Below are 20,446 nucleotides of genomic sequence, written 5' to 3'. Positions count from 1 at the left end.
AAGCATCAAATTTTATTACTAGTAGATTATACCTGCGGGGAATTCCCTGGAAGTCCAGTGGTTAGGATGCCATGCTTCCACTGCAGGGGGCACGGGTTCAATCCCTGGTTGGGGAACTAAGATCCCACATGCCGCAGAGGCGGCCAAAAAATAAATAAATAAATAAAATAGATTATACCTGATGTATACTCAAACTCAGAATGATTAAGCTCAACTAAAATTTTAACACAAAAAAGTAATTTGTATCTGATTCATTTAATCGTTCAAAATTTCCATGCTGAAATAAAAACTACCTTGATCAAAATTAAAACACAAATGTTAAAGAGAGAATTTGCAACCACATATAATATTCCTTTTATACAAAGGGCTCCTAAAATTCACTAACAATTAAAATTACCAATAAAATGGAATTTTTTTCATCCATTAGATTAGCAAAAATTTATAAGATCAACAAAACCCACTGTAGGTAACAATGCGGGGGAAGGAAATTTCTAATGCTGGAGGTATAAACCCACCCATGTTCCTAGGATGCAGCAAATGTGTCAAACTTTTTAATGTTCTTAGCCTTTGGCCAGCAACCCCACCTTAAGAAAATTATCCAAAGGTGATAACTGCCTAAGTGAACAACAACAACAAAAATAGCAGGATATTTACTGTAGCAGTCAGTGTATATGATATTCTAAATCAAGAAAACTCTCAGTGTTGTTATTACATGTACATTCAGCAGCCATTTAAAATAACCAAGCAAATTCAGCAGCCATTTAAAATAACCAAGCAAATATAGAGAGAGAAAAAGACTAGATTATGGGGTGGTCTCATGCATGCAAAGAAGTATTTAATATGGGATATAAATATGTGGAAATGTGTCCTAAATAAATCCTAAATAAAGTAAGTTAAATTAAGTATATTTATATCTTATCTAAATATGTCTGGGAAGGTATCCACTAAAATAACGTTGATCCTAAAAGCATTCTATTGTAAGCACAGGAGTGTCTTACAACTTATACAAGAATCAACATTTTCTTCTGCAGTTTTTCAGTTATATTTAATGAAGATACATTACATGCTACACTAAATTTATTCTTCATTCTATACCCTGAAGCAGAGACCCCAAATGCTTTCCTAAAACCCCTAGATACCTAGTGGCAGAACCAGAACCTAGGTTCTCTTGTCTCCCAGGCCAGGGAGACCCCCCTTCACTCCCCACTCCCTCCTGCCCTCCCCCACTCCACACCATAAGGATTTCTAACTTCCTGCCATCCCTGCAACACAGAAAATTCACACTGTGCCTATTATCCTGTCACTTGATATTCCCAGTATGACAGGATTATCATAAATCACATTGCATTGAAATATTGCTCAGTTAGTCATTATTACATTAAGTATCTTGACAGTGTCATCCCTAGTTGAGTAGGCTAAGACAGTTTTAGCCTGAAATCCACAAAGGGGGGGGGGTGTGGGGGAAATGTACCTCTTGGATTTAGGAGTTACAAGAAAATCTGTCAACCTATGAGGCAACTATTTGCTACATTAAGAGTTAAAATTCCTCATGATTAAAAACACCTGTAAACCGAGAGCAGCCACTCAGTGTAAACTCAGATTTCTTTTTTTTCAGAAAAGATAATTTGAACAGTTCTTTCTATATTAAGACCAGTACAGTGTTAGAAGCACACTAAAGGAAAAAAGGATTCCAGTCTCTATTCATGTTAAAGTACTACACATACATACCTTTTCTGAGGATCTTTTTGAAGTAAACCATCAAGCAAATTAATAAAATCTGAAGAAGCTTTAGGACAAGAAGAATCTATACACAAAGTAATACCCAAAAAAGAAAAATAGTGATAAGTAGCTGAAAACACACCCTACATCAACATTATAATAATAGTATTTTAAGCACATAAGTTATTTTTAAGAGAACAGTGAATACATAGTAACAATTACAGTCTTCATTTAATGCCAGGAGAGGGCTGGGGCGGGGGGTGGGCAGGACACAAAAATTAAAAACTTTTCCCTGGACCACAAAAAATATGAATCTCAAAAACTAAATTCTGACTAACCTCTAAACTTTCTCTTTACTGAACAACCCCAGTAAGGACCACCAGCTTGACAAACTCACACCCTTGGTCTTCAACTATTAATTATGCCTCATTTTCTGACCATTTTCTCTTAACTTGACCAGCTTTGCTTTATAATATACTATGATAAGGGTACTTGCAATCTCTCTTTATTTTAAAGATTTTTAACAGGAAAATTACCATCACAATATTATGACAATGTCCAATTCCATTAATCTCCAAGTGTTTTGTCTTTTTATATTAGAAAGATACATACCATGGTCAAATTATCAGTCTATCATTAAAAGAAGTGGCCATGAAGATAATGGCCAAAGCCATCAGAACAGATGGTGCTGTCAGGCACTGTGGCCACAGTCTGATCAAGATCCCTGTGAAATAATTACACTTAGGCCAAAGTTGACCCTTTGACCAGACCTTTGATATCTTCATTCTCAGATTTCTCTTCCCTACATAAAAATCTTTACATTATAGGAGAAAACAATACTCAGTACTATGAGTACTTAAAACAACAACAAAAAAAATCAGAAGTCATCATTATAGGAGATAGGAATGACTGATTTCTACAAAAACTAAAATAAAGTTAATAAAAAAGAAATGCTTTTTGTTTTAAGAAATATAGACCATTTTCAAAATACCGAGAGTTGTTTTTTCACCTAGGATGATTCTTAAAATATTGAAAATATTCTGTATTTCTATTATTTCCATTAATTACTGAGGATTTTTTTTCTTTAAAAACTCACAACCTTATTTTTCATAAAGTCCTGTTTTCATCTTTGTGACTTAAGATTCACATCTTTTGAGGTGTGTAGCAAAGTGTTTTACTATGTTTGTACCTTCTTTTTCTTTTCTTAAAATTGTTAATGGTAGACTTACATTAATTATACTTTGTATGATTAAATTGCCAACACTTTAAAAATACAACCATATCTAGCTTAAAAGACTTTAAAAGCTTATCTGGGTAGCATTCTGATTCATCAAGATAAGGACTGAGAAAAACCTGATTTGTTCCTATTCAAGCACTAAATAGAAATAACTACATGGGACATGACTATACATTAAGTAAATGGTACATACACATGAACACACCAAAAAAAGACATAAAAGTTTGAGTTTCTTAAATCTTTGAACCAGACTTCTTCTGCTATAGGAGCACAAGATAATTTGTATTTTTGTATTTTTAAATGAGGGAAAGTCTTAGTAGTACTTTGTTTTCCATTTCAGTATCTTTTTAAAAATGGCAAAAGGAATGCTAGCATTTCTAAAAATATCAATTTGTGACTATTTAGAAAATATAAATTTGAGGGGTTATGAATCAATAAAAACACACTTTGGGGATAAAAGTGCACCTTTAGTCCACGTAAGAAGTAAATTAACTGCATTTATAATAAAAACATCCTACCTTTTGGAATAGGTGGCAAAGGATCTTCATAAAAAATCTTTTCAACTAATTCTGAGAAACTTTCTGAGAAAAACGGAGGTTTTCCTGAAATCATATGAAAACTTGCAAAATTAAACAACAGTTTGCTGTTACCAATAATTCTTAATAAATCTCAACTACATATAGTTCAGGATTGCATAATTTATAGGAAAAAATATGTATATAGCAATAACTAATTATTGAATGCCTAGTACATACCAGGCACACTGTCTATATATTTTTATAGTTGTGTCATTCAAAATTTATCATCCTAACAAGTACAAAATTCACTTATGGACAACCATGATCCAATGGCTACATGGGCCACTGGATACATCTGATAATTCACAGTCACAGGTACCTTTACAAGATTTTCTACTAATAATCAGTTAGACACATTAGTTAAGGCATATTTCAACATTCCAAATGATTATCATGAAAAATACCTCCATGTCAAAAGTTCCGGGCCTCCCTGGTGGCGCAAGTGGTTGAGAGTCCGCCTGCCGATGCAGGGGATACGGGTTCGTGCCCCGGTCTGGGAGGATCCCATATGCCGCGGAGCGGCTGGGCCCGTGAGCCATGGCCGCTGAGCCTGCGCGTACGGAGCCTGCGCGTCCGGAGCCTGTGCTCCGCAACGGGGGAGGCCGCAACAGTGAGAGGCCCGCATACCGCAAAAAAAAAAAAAAAAAAAAAAGTTCCTACAAATCTGCATATGCCTAGACACCAAGCAAGTCAGCCAAAATCAGTACATAGAAAATTTTAGGAAAACTAGCTTTTTCACATCTTACAGGTAAACTCTTTGAAAATTCCAGATATAACCTTTGTGTGTGTGTGTCCAGCTCTGATTTTAAACTGAACCAGAAAGTAATCACCTGAAAACATTTCATAGAGCAGGCAGCCCAAGGACCAGAGGTCACTGGTAATGGAGAAGTCAGTACCCCTCACAATTTCTGGAGCTGTATAGATAAGAGATCCTAAGAACAAGGGAGAAAGGGCAGCTTTGTCAGGCATTTGTCCTGTTCCCAACACAAATCTACCTAGGAGAAACCAGGTGAGGTGAAAAAAGATGGGAGAACATGCACATAAATATAATTTCATGCATATTTCACATTTTTTTAATGTTTTATAATATTAAGGTCCCACTTCCCAAGAATATGTGAGAATATATAAAAATGTAAAGATTTTGAATATTCACCTGAGAGGTGTGGCACATTGAGGTGCATTCTTTTTTTAAATTAACAATTCAAATAGTTGAAAGAAAAGAACCTTTGATTGTAGTATTTTGAATAGGATAGGTTAAGTTATGCAGCAGTAAGCACCCCAAATTCCCACTGACTTAACCACACAGGTTTCCTTATAACTGAAACTACACGTCCCTCACAGGTCAGCCAAGGGGCCCCGACCCTCACAGTCAGTCCAGCCAAGACCCAGGCTTCATTTCAACCATGCTTCCTCAATCACCAAGGCAGGGGCAAAGAACGTAGCAAATTAAACACTGGCTCTTAAAATTCCCAAAGAGACTCGCATCACTTCTGCACAAACTTGGTGAGCTTTGGCAGGGAAGATGCAATCCTACCATGTAACCAGAAGAGGAACAGAACAGGACCTATTTGGTGAACAGCACTAGTGTGTATCATGTACACTTGATACAGAGTTTAGTATTACATAGAAACACCAAATTCTAGAGATAGAAAGTTCCCTTGCTTACTTATGAGAGCAGCTGGAGCCTGGAAGGTACTCTAACATCCTCTAAGTCACAGAGCTGGGCAGTAACAGAGCACTTGCCAGAACCCACAGTCTCCCATCTTCCAATGACAATGCTCTTACCGTGAAGTGAGTAATCACCAATCCCTTGGAAAAGAGGTTAATGTGCGCCCACCATGGGGACTGTTCTTAGATTAAGCTCAGAAGTAATCGAGTGTCCCTGCTAGAAACTGACATTTCTTCACAACACAGCCCTCTTCCCCTTACAAAAGGGGAAAATTTCAAATACACGTTCCTGAAACATATTGCCCTCCTTGTTTTCTATATAAAAGCATAGTCCATAATACTCATTTTCATAGGATGCCAGTCATCCCATGGAATGATATTTGGGGATTTAGAAAGCCTTCTTCCTGGACATGAAATCTTACTTCAAGACTGGCCCTGCAAGTTAAATTTCCTTGCTCATATTTATGGGGCCTCTGTTAACCCGCTGCTCCCCCCGTCCCTTTCCCTCATTCCTCTCATCCACGGCCATATGATTACCAAGCCCAAGGATGCCACTCTCTCTCTCAGTGCCCTTTGCTTCCTGGTGAGTGTACCAGAGCTTCGGTGGTCCAAAGTCTCAAGTACATACACCAGGAACTTAAGGAAAAAAGATCTTTATCACTTCTATCAAAAGTTCTGGTGTAAGAAATATGACTTCACACTCTCCCCTCAAGCACAGCAATCTAACAGCCCAGGCCCCATCTCACTGACAAAACCACCTCCCAAGGATGCACCCTTAAAAATCTTCCTTACTTGCAGAAGAATATCAGCTGCTCAACAATATTGAGTATCTCCTGAGCCACCAGTGTATGCCAGACACTGTTCTAAGTGCTGAGGATACAGCAGGAAGGGAGACAAAACCCCCCTCCTTATGTTCTAATGAGTGGTCAGTGATAAAGCTAAGGATAAGGCTTTGTCAGAGGTTCCCTGCGCCTCACACAGCATTAGAGCCACACGGAAAATTTAGGCCCTGGAAAAAACCATCCATAAATCCAGACTTCTCCTGATCATTTTTAATACATTTTTTGACTGGCAACATAAAAGGTGGACATTATCTCCTAAACACATGACTTGGGCGGCCCACAACTAGAGTTCTGACCTGGAAGCTCTCCACGTACCTTTGACTCTACTTTTCATGTTTTTCTTCAGTACATTTTCCCCACTATCACCTCCTCCTTCTTCTGCTGCCACCAATGCAAAGAATTCTTCCAAATTTTCACCTTCCACTTTGGCCAAGCAAAAATTACTAAACTTCAGTGTGCCAGGCCCTTCCAAGAGTATCTATAAAGGTTGAAAAACAAATGTGTTTAGAAACAAATTCTATTCAATTTGCATATCCATCCGTACCTCTTATAATCTCACTATAGAACTCTGAGTATTGGTTTTCTTGCTTCATCACAACTCAGAAAATTAAATGCTTACAATTTTTTAAAAAAAGAAGCCAAAGAAACATAAATCCAACATATGACTAGTAATAGAATCAAATATTAAATTGTCCCTTCTCAGATGTAGATGAAAAAACACATCATTTAACCACAGAGGGAAACCTCAGTCTTTTGGAGAAGATAAAGAGGAAAGTATATGAAACAATCTATACTCACCTATTCTCAGTGACAGTTGAAAGAGGATTTGGAAGCCCACCCAAGCCCACCTGTCCTAGGGGTTGTTCATTCAAATGAGGACTATGATTTAGGGTTAAGACTAGGGTGTTGAAGTTAGAGATCTAGACTTGAGCCCTAGGTCCACCACTTACTGGCTGTCTGACTTGCAGACTTTACTTAACCTTTGTAAATCTGTCTCTTCACCTATAAAATGGAAAAAATGATACTTAACTCTTCAGACTGTTGTAAGGACTGAGGTTATACATGAAAGGGCTTTTGACAGTGACTGGCATGTGTTAAGTGCGCAAGTCTGCTAATATAATTTGTGATTAGAAGTTATCTGTTGATTGTTGAAATCATACCTTTATCTTTTCCTCCCTGGCAATGGATCAGGGGGCTTTTTGGTCCTTAAAAGCAATTTAAAGTTTACCCTCAACTTCTAGTCACAAATACTAAGGATGTCAGTTAGTCTACAACAGTGACTTTTAAACTTTTTTTTTGAGCGCCTGGAGGCCTTGTTAAGAAAAACTACTAGTCCCTACCCTGAGAGTTCCTGATTCAACAGGTCTGGGGTAGGGCCCAAGAACCTGCATGTCTAACAAGTTCCAGGTAATGCTGATGCTGCTGGTCCAGGGAACACACTTTGAAAACCACCATCAGGGGGCAGATAAAAATTTTGTTACTAAATATTTTAGACTTTGCTAGCCATAAGGCTTCTGTCCTGACTATTCAAGTCTGCAGCCACTGAAAATACATAAATGAAAGGATGTGGGTGTTCCAGTAAAACTCCATTTACAGAAACAGTCATCCTGCCGGAACTCTGCCAACCCCAGTTCTAGAATAAAAGTTACCTTACTTATCAGCCTGAAGCTCCTAGGTTATAAAGAGCTGATACTAGACCTCATTAAAGAGCTCCCACACAGAGGTTGGTACGTTATAGCCTCTAGGCTTGTACAAGCATGAGCTAAGAGTGGTCTTTATGTTTCTGAACGGTTGGAAAAAAATGAAAATAAGCTCATATTTCATGACATGTGAAAATTACATGAAACTGACATTCCAGTGTCCATAAATAAAGTTTTATTGAAACAAAGGCACACCCATGCATTTACATATTGTCTATAGCTGCTTTCAGGGCTGTAATGCAGTTAAGTAGTTATAGTCTTGACACAAGTATATCAATATTTCAAACAAGAACTTCTATTTGTTATACAGAATTTTTACGGAGCTTTTTGTAGGTCTAATTAGGTTCTTACATAGATGGCCTAGAAAAATGTTTAACAAGGAAATATTCAACTTTTCATTTCATTGTGTTCACATTAACAAAGGAAGAGAACTAGCAGCTGAGACCAGTAACACATACAATCCCTAAGAAAATGTCCTAAAAGTTTAACCTAAATATAATACATAATCCTCACGATCTCCCTGAAATATCTACTTCCATATCACAGGCAAGAAAACTAAGGTACAGAGAGAGAGAAAGGGTAACTTGTCCAGGGCCCACAGCTTCTAAATATCAGTGTTAATGTGGCTCAGACTCTAAGCAGGTTTTGTGACTCTACTACACTGAAGCAGTTTAGTTATGGATAATTAGTTTTACCAGAAAAGAAAAATATTTGATCCATAATATCAGGAATCATACATACATAGCCAAGAATGTCATTATCAAACTAAAATAATGGCTCATAACTGTGTACTATAATTTAAGAGCAAAGAATCTTATTTTACAGATCTGTTGAGCTCATCATTCACCATATACCTCAAGAGCAATAATTACTCAAAGAACCCTGAAAGGAGGGGAGACTTCACTTTCTAAAAGCTACTTCAATAGGTAGCTAAATAGGAACCTAAATATAGTACTATGTACTTCCTTTTGTTTAAAAAAAATGTTAACTTAAAATTTCAAGATGTTCTATATCAAAATTGTATCTAAAAATAAAAACATCTTTGAGGAAGCCCTATAAATTGAAACACAAACAGGAAATCAAAACTTTCATGAATTACCTTCCCAGGAGAAATGTCACAAAAGAGAATGCCAAGTTGATGAAGATGATGTAATCCAGTAATCAGGTCAATCCCAAATTCTCTTACAACATCTTCTGGGAGGTTTTCGTCTTGAGCAATAACCATTTCTAAGGAACCACCTGCAAGTTGATTAAAATCACCCACTTTAACCCACCAATATTACACAGTGCCTCTGGGAGGTTCCATGCTGGGACCTGAGCATTAAAACATGATCAAATCAGTATACCTGGACAGTCTGGCAGGGGAAACATACATGTTAACAAACAGTGGTCCAAGCACCGTAACGGAAACTTCCACGCTCCAGAGCCAGCTCAGGGAGAACGACTGCTCACACTGCAAGAATAGTCAATAAATAAGCCAGTGGGATGATGGGAGAATCACTCTGGTGCTGTGATTTCTCACTCTAGATCCCTCAGGAAAGAAACAGCTACAAAAATTAGTGTTGAATACTAACCTAAGCTGTGCACTTTAATCACATTGTGCAAAGTACAGTTACGTTTACTCCTGTGCAAAGTTAGGTCACATTCTACAAGAACTGCATGACAAAAAAAGGTGCTCTTCCTTAACAGTTAGAAAATCACAAACTCCGACGTACACCACTGATGAAATAAAAGGCCAATGGCAGACACACTGCAAATTCCATCTCTATACCCTACCAGGGTCCCACTCACATCTCCTACCATCCAAGTGCCAGAAACAAACTTTTTTTTTTTTTTTAGGGTCAAGATTATAACAGGAGTCAAGTTCAGAGAAAGTGAAGTCTTAGCTGGCATCTGAAAGTTCAATCAGAATTAGTTCAATGAAGGTAGGAGTATTTTGGGGTTTGTTCATTTTGTTCGGCGGGTGAGGAACCATTCCAAACACAGGCATAAATTAGAGTTAGGCTATTACAATGGCCAGGGGTCACAAATAACAGCTGAAGCAAAAAGTAAAACAGGTTGAGGGCCCTGATCACCTCAAAAGTGTGTACATCTCATGAAAGTAATTAAACCAGACTCCTCCTATTGATTCAGAAAAATAAAATGCAAATAAGTTATTATTCCAAATAACCTCTTTAATGATTGTTTTAAATTCTAAGTGCCAGTATGTAGAAGATTCATAAAGCTATAAATAATTATATTTCATCTTAATATTTAATAATTTTTTATTATTACTCAGTGTATAAATAGAAGTACACTAACCATGGTACTTGTTACATTTTTTCCTAAAGACACTGAAACTGAAAGCCCAGATAATACAGTATCTATGTATTTAGTCACCTTTCTTCCTGTATATAGTCCTAGAAAGTTATATCAAGCAAGAACTATAACATGTTATCTCTAATTATTGCTAAGTGGTGGTATTTGTTGATTCATCTTTGTATTTTTCCATATTGCTTGTTTTTGTTTTTTGTTTTTTGTTTTTTGCGGTACGTGGGCCTCTCACTGTTGTGGCCTCTCCCGTTGCGGAGCACAGGCTCCGGACGCGCAGGCTCAGCGGCCATGGCTCACGGGCCCAGCCACTCTGCAGCATGTGGGATCTTCCCGGACCGGGGCACGAACCCGCGTCCCCTGCATCGGCAGGCGGACTCTCAATCACTGTGCCACCTGGGAAGCCCCCATATTGCTTGTTTTTAAAAGCAAGTATCCTTTGCATAAAAATAAAAAGATAAGCACTTTATAAACTAATTAGCTAATAGCTAGTTGACCTAAAATACTTTGTTTTTACTGAATGGGAAAGCTTTTTTGATCAATAATCACTAAAAAAAAATTTCTAAGTGTTACGTAGGTGATTTAGCATTATTTTATACCAAAGTCAAGTTAACTCCAAATTGAATTTTACATGTCTTCCTCTTACCAAACACCTTTGCCCTTTTCCAGTCCCTAATATCTATCAAGCAATAGGTATTCAAGTTAACGTACTCAATAGTATCAACACTGCTTATATTTGTAATAGAAGAAAAATGGAAAATAGCAAAAACTACATCAGAGCTTCCCTGGTGGCACAGTGGTTAAGAATCCACCTGCCAAAACAGGGGACACGGGTTCGAGCCTTGGTCCAGGATGATCCCACATGTCACAGAGCAACTAAGCCCATGCGCCATAACTACTGAGCCTGCGTGCCACAACTACTGAAGCCCGCGCATCTAGAGCCTGCACTCTGCAACAAGAGAGAAGCCACTGCAACGAGAAGCCCACTCACTGCAACGAAGAGTAGCCCCTGCTCCCCACAACTAGAGAAAGCCCGCGCACAGCAACAAAGACCCAACACAGCCCAAGATAAATAAAATAAATTTATAAAAAAAAAAAAAACTACATCATATGTTTTTTCAAAACTATATATTGTGGCTACAATCGTAGCACTTCTTACATGATCTTACCTGTGCAGAGTTCCACGACTAGCCAGAGATGATTACTGGTTTCATACCATTCATGAAAAGTTACAATATTCTTGTGTTTAATTTCATGGGTGAGACGAACCTATAAAAACACACAACATTCACACTAAAATAAAAAAGTTCTTAAACCCTTGCATCTATTAAGAAACACCTAAATACACAACTGGAAAACAGATAAGAAAACACTGGAATTTATTCAGTGGAATTCTATACAGACATTAAGAATGATGGTTATGAAGGCTGGTGACATGGAAAAATGCTAATTCAATGTACAGTCTTTAAAAACAAACAAAACCTTGCACAAAAGTTTTGTGGGGGCCTCCCTGGTGGCGCAAGTGGTTGAGAGTCCGCCTGCCGATGCAGGGGATACGGGTTCGTGCCCCGGTCTGGGAGGATCCCATATGCCGCGGAGCGGCTGGGCCCGTGAGCCATGGCCGCTGAGCCTGCGCGTCCGGAGCCTGTGCTCCGCAACGGGGGAGGCCACAACAGTGAGAGGCCCGCATACCGCAAAAAAAAAAAAAAAAAAAAAAGAAAAAAAGAAAAAAAAAAAAAAAAAGTTTTGTGTATTTGTGTAAATTAACATCGCAAAAGAATATTCATAGGAAAAATGACCAGAAGGTATACATCAAAATAGCTGCCGTTATGAGTAGAATTACTCGTGTTTTTAAATTCTTTCTACTTCTCATTTTCTATCTCCTATATTAAGTACCCAGTACTTTCATAATCAGGAAAAAAGAAATAATTTTAAAGGAAACAAAAAAAAACCTTTAAGTAAGAATAACCTAAAGGCTCAATAATACAATAACTGTTAAATAAGTTGTATATTAATAATTATTATTAGACCAACATTAAAGTATTTGTTGAATTTTATAACATGGAAAAATGACAACGTTATAATGTTAAGTGAAAAAAGAAATAAAATTATGTAATACCATGATTAGAAAATTTTTTAAAAGCCCATAGAAAAAAAGACTAGAAGAAACAAACCAAAAAGAACAATGATTGCCTTCGGGTGATACAACAATGCTGCTCTTCCCTTCTGTTCAGTTTTCTGTATTCTCAAATTTTCTATAATGACAGTGTATTACTTTTACAATATTTAAAAGAACTCTCAAAGCCTTCTATTTTCTTTTTAAGCATATCCTTAGTGAATTCTAATATCAATTCACCTAGATTCTTAAAAGAGGAATGATTACAATGAACATACTGATCTTAAAATGTACATTTCCATTAGATTATAAGAATACTTATGCACCAAAAACAAGCGTGAATTCAAAACTCAACAATAAAGATGCAAAAGCCTGTCCGTTTAAAAACGCTAAGTTGCTTCTGGGATTTTTGCTTTCTCCCTTTAAAAATCCCAGTAAATATAGGAACTAAAACCACAAAAATGTGTGCGAACCATCAAGACTCAGAATTGCTGATGACTAACTTACCAAAGTGCTTTGCACCCTTGCTTTCTGATTTTCTTTAAAAAAAAAAAAAAATTACAAATTCTGCTGTCACTCAACACAGGCTAACGGGCCCATAATTAGTAGAAATACAGAGCTCCCTGTTTTAGAAATGGAATTTGGGGACTTCCCTGGTGGTCCAGCAGTTAAGACTCCACACTCCCAATGCAGGAGGCCTGAGTTCGATCCCTGGTCAGGAAACTAGATCCTGCATGCCTCAGCTAAAAAAAAGAAAAAAAGATCCCATGTGCCGCAACTAAGACCTGGTGCAGCCAAATAATAAATATTTTTTTTAAATGGAATTTGGCACACTCTAGGAACAATTAGGTGGGCTCATACTGTACCAAAAATAAAGGAAAATGAATCTACATGACTTAGAAGACAGATGAGTAGAAAACCAAGCATCAGAGTGACCAAGAAAGAATTTGAAGAGCATCTTGTAATAGATCCCTAATATAAAGCCAAGAGAAAATGGGGAGAACCCTCAGTGAGCAAGTTTAAAGGGATCTCTGCTGATTCTGGCACAGAAAAGGGAAGGTCCTAGTGAAACAATAAAAGAGGTACAGAAATCCCGACAGAATTCAGGCCACAGCACACCCCTCTGGACCCTCCATACACTCAATACATGCCAAGTACCCACTCTTCCAGATGCTGGGCTGCCAATCTCACCCTCCACCCTCACCGCAACCACCCATCTGCAGCCTGCACTGGCCAATGCAGGATATACCGTGGCCAATACTCACCACAGATGGCTACTGTGCTCTTTTGAGGAGCAGCTGGTCTGAGCTGGGATGAGCCCCAAGTGTAAAACACACACCAGATGCTCAACACTTAGCATCAAAATTAGAAAAATATCTCGATAACTTTATACTGGTTGCACGCTGAAATAATAATACTTTGTTTATACTGGATTAAGTAATATATATTAATAAAATGAATTCCACTTATTTTTCCTTTTTCAACATAGATACTATGAACTTTAAAATTAGATTTGTAACCCCAAGGACTTCCCTGGTGGCGCAGTGGTTAAGAATCCACCTGCCAATGCAGGAGTCACGGGTTCGATCCCTGGTTGGGAAAGGTTCCACATGCTGTGGAGCAACTAAGCCCACGGGCCGCAACTACTGAGCCTGTGCTCTAGAGCCCACGAGACACAACTACTGAGCCCATGTGCCACAACTACTGAAGCCCACGCGCCTAGAGCCCATGCTCTGCAACAAGAAAAGCCACCACAATGAGAAGTCCACACACCACAACGAACAGTAGCCCCCGCTCACTGCCTAGAGAAAGGCCTCACACAGCAACGAAGACCCAACACAGCCAAAAATAAAAAATAAATAAAAATATGTGCAACCCCCATTATATTCCTACTGGACAGCATTGCTAGATTTTTTCTTTTCTTTTTTTTTTTTTTTTTTGGTACTCGGGCCTCTCACTGTTGTGGCCTCTCCCGTTGCGGAGCACAGGCTCTGAACGTGCAGGCTCAGTGGCCATGGCTCACGGGCCCAGCCACTCCGCAGCATGTGAGATCTTCTGGGACCGGGGCACGAACCCGGGTCCCCTGCATCGCAGGTGGACTCTCAACCACTGCGCTACCAGGGAAGCCCTATATTTTTTCTTTTTTACTGATAACTGTATTCTCTCCAAAATCTCTTCCACGCATCCTAGTCCATGACCACCACTCACTCACTTTCCAGCTCACTCGCTCTAGTACTGCTATTCCAGTTCAATTCAACCCTCCACACACTCTGCATACACCCAAGGCACTTAAGCAGACACAAACCGCGCTGACTGAGCTAACTTCCACTGATGATTCCCAAACTCAAATGGCCCCAGCTGGTCTGTTCTCCAGGTGACTAATTCACACCTTTTCTTTCCTCTTTTCTAGAACGCTGCCTTCCACTTCCCCCATCTCCTAACTGAAGACTTAGATTCTCACCTCAGAGAAATCCTAATCAGAAGAGAGATTCCTCATGTTCCCAGCTCCGAATCTACCAACTACTGTGCACCTTGCCCCCCATATAACTGTCTTCCCTTAACTGTTCACACGCTTTTCAAAAGCCAACACCTCCTCATGCACATGAGTATGGCTGTTTTAACAAACAAAAACAAAACCGAACCAAACAAACAAAAAAAAAACACAGAAAATAACAAGTGTCTGCAAGGATGTAGAAAAATGGGATCCCTTGCACATTGTTGGTGGGAATATTAAATGGTATAGCCTCTGTGGAAAACAGAGTGTATATTTCATGGGTTTGGACAAATATGTAATGACATGTATCATACAGAAGAGTTTCACTGCCCTAAAATCCTCTGTACTCCACCTATTCATCCTTCCCACTCCCCCCCTGCCCCCCAAACTCTGGTAACTACTCATCTTTTTACTGTCTCCATAATTTTACCTTTTCCAGAATGTCATATGGTTGGAATCATACAGTATGTCGCCTTTTCAGATCAGCTTCTCTTACCTGACAACGTGCATTTAAGGTTCCTGTTCTCCTTGTGGTTTGATAGCCCATTTCTTTTTATTACTGAACAGTATTTCACTGCATATATGTAGCAGTTTGTTTATTTAATCACTTATTGAAGGGCATCTTGATTGCTTCAATTATGAATAAAGCTACTGTAAACATGTGTGTGCAGGTTTCTGTGTGGACATAAGTTGTCAACTCTTTTGGGAAAATACCAAGAGTTTGATTGTTGAATTGTCCAGAACTCCTTCCATCTTGCAAAACTAAAACTTTATACACATTAAACAATAATTCCCCATTTCCCCTTTCCCTGGCCTCCGGCAATCACCTTTGTACTTTGTTCCTGAAAGGTACCTCATATAAAATGGTGATGGCTACGCAGCACTATGCATGTATTTAATATCAAACTGTACACTTAAAAATGGTTAAGATGATAAATTTTATGTTATGTGTATTTTACCACAATAAAAAACAAGCTGGAAAAAAAAAATCTAGGTTTGGTCCAAGGAGCCTGGGCTGTAAAGTTGGTACAGCTACTGCAAACCCAAGTCACTCTCACCCAATGTCCTTCCTTTGGAAAGCTTCATAATCATATACTAAATTTAAAAGTAAGTGATCTGGGGCTTCCCTGGTGGCTCAGTGGTTGAGAGTCCGCCTGCCGATGCAGGGGACACGGGTTCGTGCCCCAGTCTGGGAAGATCCCACATGCCACGGAGCAGCTGGGCCCGTGAGCCATGGCAGCTGAGCCTGCGCGTCCAGAGCCTGTGCTCCGCAATGGGAGAGGCCACAACAGTGAGAGGCCGGCGTACCGCAAAAAAAAATAATAATAAGTGATCTAATATAGAGTATACTTTCCCTGACTCTTACAAAAACAAAGAACAAAAACCTAAGTTGCTTATTACTTGGGTATGTTTATTAGTCATTATTCAGGATTGGTAGCACTACAGAGAGAAGGCTGCCCATTCCAAATTGAAAATGTGCCATTTGCCATAGTGAGTTCAATGGCTTCTGTTTACATACTACTTATTCTATCTGATCATAACTGTCTTTTCCCAAAGGGAGGGAAACATACTTGACTTACCCAATTGGTTATTTCAGGCCTCTTGCACTTATCAGTACAGAGAATAGCTACAAAATTGATTGTCCCCTTCCGTCGCCCTTTGTAGACAACTGTCTTGCTTCCTCTGCCAATCTCTTCATACAGAATGAAGTTTTCCATCTCTGGGCTGACTTCTCACGTTTGATAAAATGGCAGCCTAATAGCATCTCTAGCTCCTAAAAAGTAAACAAAAATGACACTTAAAAATGCAAGCTTGGGACTTCCCTGGTGGCGCAGTGGTTAAGAATCCACCTGCCAATTCAGGGGACGCGGGTTCAAGCCCTGGTCTGAGAAGATCCCACATGCCGCAGAGCAAATAAGCCCATGCACCACAACTACTTAGCCTGCGCTCTAGAGCCTGCGAGCCACAACTACTGAAGCCCGCGCACCTAGAGCCCATGCTATGCAACAAAAGAAGCCACCGCAATGAGAAGCCCGCGCAACAAAGAGTAGCCCTCACTCACTGCAAATAGAGAAAACACGCACAGAGCAACAAACACCAAATAACAGCCAAATAAATAAATAAATTTATTTTTAAAAAATGCAAGCTAGGGGGCTTCCCTGGTGGCGCAGTGGTTGAGAGTCAGCCTGCTGATTCAGGGGACACGGGTTCGTGCCCCGGTCCGGGAAGATCCCACATGCTGTGGAGCGGCTGGGCCCGTGAGCCATGGCCGATGAGCTTGCGTGTCCAGAGCCTGTCCTCCGCAACGGGAGAGGCCACAACAGTGAGAGGCCCGCGTACCGCCAAAAAAAAAAAAAATGCAAGTTAGGGGTTTTCCTGGTGGTACAGTGGTTGAGAATCTGCCTGCTAATGCAGGGGACACGGGTTCGAGCCCTGGTCTGGGAGGATCCCACATGCCGCAGAGCAACTAGGCCCGTGCGCCACAACTACTGAGCCTGCGTGTCTGGAGCCTGTGCTCCGCAACAAGAGAGGCCGCGATAGTGAGAGGCCCGCGCACCGCGATGAAGAGTGGCCCCCGCTTGCCACAACTAGAGAAAGCCCTCGCACAGAAACGAAGACCCAACACAGCAAAAATAAATAAACTTAATAAACTCCTACCCCCAACATCTTCTTTAAAAAAAAAAAAGCAAGCTAGCTGCATGATTAATTAGCCTAAGCTATTTAATATGTAAATAAATCTAATAATTCTATAAATTCAAAATATTCACCTACAAATGTTGAATACAAGTCTTTTTCATAGAATGAAAAAAGGGGAAAAAATAAACAATTCACAAACTAATATTCAATGCCGTAGTAACAAGACCTTAATAAAAATAATGAAAATGACAGCTATTTCCAACACATGGAACAAAATCAGGGAATGAATGAGATTTCAACCAGTGTATCTTGATACCTCTCTTACTTTCTGTTACACTGGAAAGCACTTTGTGTCAATATCTGTATAATAAATGGGGTAATATGCCCCACCTAAACCCAAATTATGAGAGATGAGACAATGTATGTGAATACACTCTATAAACAAACATGGAATGATAGTACATCTATCTAATCCATAGGGATTGGAGTCAATCCAAATATTATTCAAAGTCAGTGGTGAGCAAACTACTGGTTCCTGGGCCAAATCCAGCCTGCTGCCTATTCTGTAAATTAAACTTAATTGGAACATAGCCATGCTCAGTCATTTATATATTGTCCAAGGATGCTTTCAGGCTACTATGGCAGTGCTGAGTAGTTGTAACAGAGACCCTATGGCCTGCACACCCTCTAAAATATTTACTATCTGGCCCTTTCCAGAAAAAGTTTGCCAACTCCTCTTTTAAATCAAGAATTTTTTTTTTTTAAACATCCACATCGGGGCTTCCCTGGTGGCGCAGTGGTTGAGAGTCCGCCTGCCGATGCAGGGGACACGGGTTCGTGCCCCGGTCCGGGAGGATCCCACAGGCCGCGGAGCGGCTGGGCCCGTGAGCCATGGCCGTTGGGCCTGCGCATCCGGAGCCTGTGCTCCGCAATGGGAGAGGCCACAACAGTGAGAGGCCCGCGTACCGCACCAAAAAAAAAAAAAAAAAAAAAACACATCCACATCATTATCAAGGATAATGAGTTAATTTTCTTGGCCAAGAAAAATCCCATAATATTCCTGAGTGAATAACAATTTGATGTAGTCTTTTACTAGTCTAGATTCTAGATTTTTAATTAAAACTGAAATAAAATAATGGACTTGATATATTAAACATATTTCCAACAACAAAGTTATTTACTCAACCAAAAACATCTTTTAAACTGGCATCTCTTTGAGAGGATTATACATGCTAGACTACATAAAACTTCCCAGAAATTATCCAAGCAGTAAGATATCCTCTTTACAAACAGCTTATGTTTCTGTATGGTACCCAGGAAGTCAGAACATAGCAAAATCCCTATGAAACAGAACATAAAAGAGCAATAAATTAATGGGTATGGGGTTTCTTTGGGGGCAGATGAAAATGTCCTAGAATTAGATAATGTGGATGGTTGTATAACTTTGTAAATACACTAAAATTCACTGAATTGTACAATTTTAAAGGGGTGAATTTTATAGTATGTGAATTTTATCTCAATATTTTTACTGAGGTATAACTGACATATAACAATGTGTAAGTTTAAAGGGTACAACATGTTGATACATTTATGTATTATAATAGTGTTAAGTAATGCTATGATGGTAACCATATCTCATCACATAATTATTTCTTTTTTCTGTCAAGAACAATTAAGATCTAGGCTCTTAGCAACTTCAAAGTACATAGTACATTTTTGCTGACCATGATCACGATGATGTATATATATATATATCTCCAGAACTTATTCATCTTTGGTTATAAGCTATACAGCAACAGACAGAGGAGCAAGATTTGGCCGGTAGGCAATAGTTTATTGACCCCTATCTTGGTATAGGAAACCATTAATCTAAGAATCTAGGAGTAACTCTGTGATTCCAACTTCCAATGAAATTAAAACTTACTGCAAAATGGGAAAAATTCTACTATAAAAACTTATAGGCTCATGGACTTCCCTGGTGGTGCAGTGGTTAAGAATCTGCCTGCCAATGCAGGGGACATGGGTTCGAGCCCTGGTCCAGGAGGATCCCTCATGCTGCGGAGCAACTAAGCCCATGCATCACAACTACTGAGCCTGCGCTCTAGAGCCCGCGTGCCACAACTACTAAAGCCCACACACTCTAAGGCCCATGTGCCGCAACTACTGAGCCCACGTGCTGCAACTACTGAAGCCCATGTGCCTACAGCCTGTGCTCCGCAACAAGAGAAGCCACCACAATGAGAAGCCTGCACACAACAACGAAGACCCAATGCAGCCAAAATTAAAATTAAAATTAAAAATTAAAAAAACTTATAGGCTAGTAATTACATTTAGTCATTTGGATTATAAACCTGGTATCTAGATCAAATAAGAAATCAAACTATTAACAGCGAAATTTCTAAATTCTAAGTAGAAAAAATGTGGGAGAGTTTTGAATTTAAATCAATCAAACCCAAAAAAGGCACAGATAATATCTATCTATTTTAAGAAACAGTTTTACTAAGTCCCTTTTACATTCCTCTCCTCCCTGAAAACCACTCATTAAAAAGAACTGTAAAAAATTAATAAACATGTATAACTGAATTACTCTGCTGTACATCTGAAATTAACACAACACTGTAAATCAACTATATTTCAATAAAAAAATTTTTTTAATTAATAAACAGAAACACAGGAAGATAGCATCCACTTCCTAAAGCTTTTGGCCTTAAAGGGACATAAAGTCACCAAAGAAAAACTGCAATTTGCCCAAACCCAGGTTTGATATTTAGGGCATCTAATATCAGAAAAAGGGCTACACCTAGGTCCAGATAGACTTCATGGCAGCCTATGTTTCCCAAAACCAAAACTAAGCACCAGCTGTGAGGTTTTCTCAGGCTAGTTGGTTACTGAAGAAATTGGATTCTAAATTTCTCTTACAGCCAAATCTCTACATGTTTTACTCAACAATAACAACCTCAACCCAATCTTCTGAGGAGGACCACAAGACACAGCCTTCAAGGCCTTAAAATAGAGTTTGATGAACCTTCCTGTCCTTGGGCATCCTCATTATCATATTCCCTTTTTCTTTTTTGTATATGAAAAGGAAGAGCATGCCCTTGGGGTAGTCACCCAAAACCATGGAGACCACCATCAGCCCAAAGGG

At 39.2% G+C, this 20,446-nt stretch overlaps 1 protein-coding gene across 6 annotated transcripts in view; it reads right to left on the bottom strand.

The window, feature by feature from the left end:
- ULK4 (unc-51 like kinase 4) overlaps window positions 1-20,446 on the bottom strand; it is a 535,263-nt gene that overhangs the window by 509,160 nt on the left and 5,657 nt on the right. For 4 of the 6 annotated variants that reach the window (XM_060110747.1, XM_060110746.1, XM_060110750.1 and 1 more), the window contains exons 2-8: window positions 16,245-16,438; window positions 11,224-11,323; window positions 8,844-8,983; window positions 6,360-6,522; window positions 4,365-4,466; window positions 3,475-3,558; window positions 1,729-1,804 (exon numbers count right to left, since the gene is read on the bottom strand). In XM_060110747.1, the coding sequence (XP_059966730.1) occupies window positions 1,729-1,804; window positions 3,475-3,558; window positions 4,365-4,466; window positions 6,360-6,522; window positions 8,844-8,983; window positions 11,224-11,323; window positions 16,245-16,382 (803 nt within the window). In that variant the 5' untranslated portion in view covers window positions 16,383-16,438. The remainder of the gene's footprint in view (window positions 1-1,728; window positions 1,805-3,474; window positions 3,559-4,364; window positions 4,467-6,359; window positions 6,523-8,843; window positions 8,984-11,223; window positions 11,324-16,244; window positions 16,439-20,446) is intronic. The other 2 variants (XM_060110751.1, XM_060110752.1) reach the window with 2 other exon arrangements.

Source organism: Mesoplodon densirostris, chromosome 10 (genome assembly GCF_025265405.1).
Source record: "Mesoplodon densirostris isolate mMesDen1 chromosome 10, mMesDen1 primary haplotype, whole genome shotgun sequence".
Classification (NCBI taxonomy): Eukaryota; Metazoa; Chordata; class Mammalia; order Artiodactyla; family Ziphiidae; genus Mesoplodon; species Mesoplodon densirostris.
This window is presented reverse-complemented; position numbering and strand designations above follow the sequence as displayed.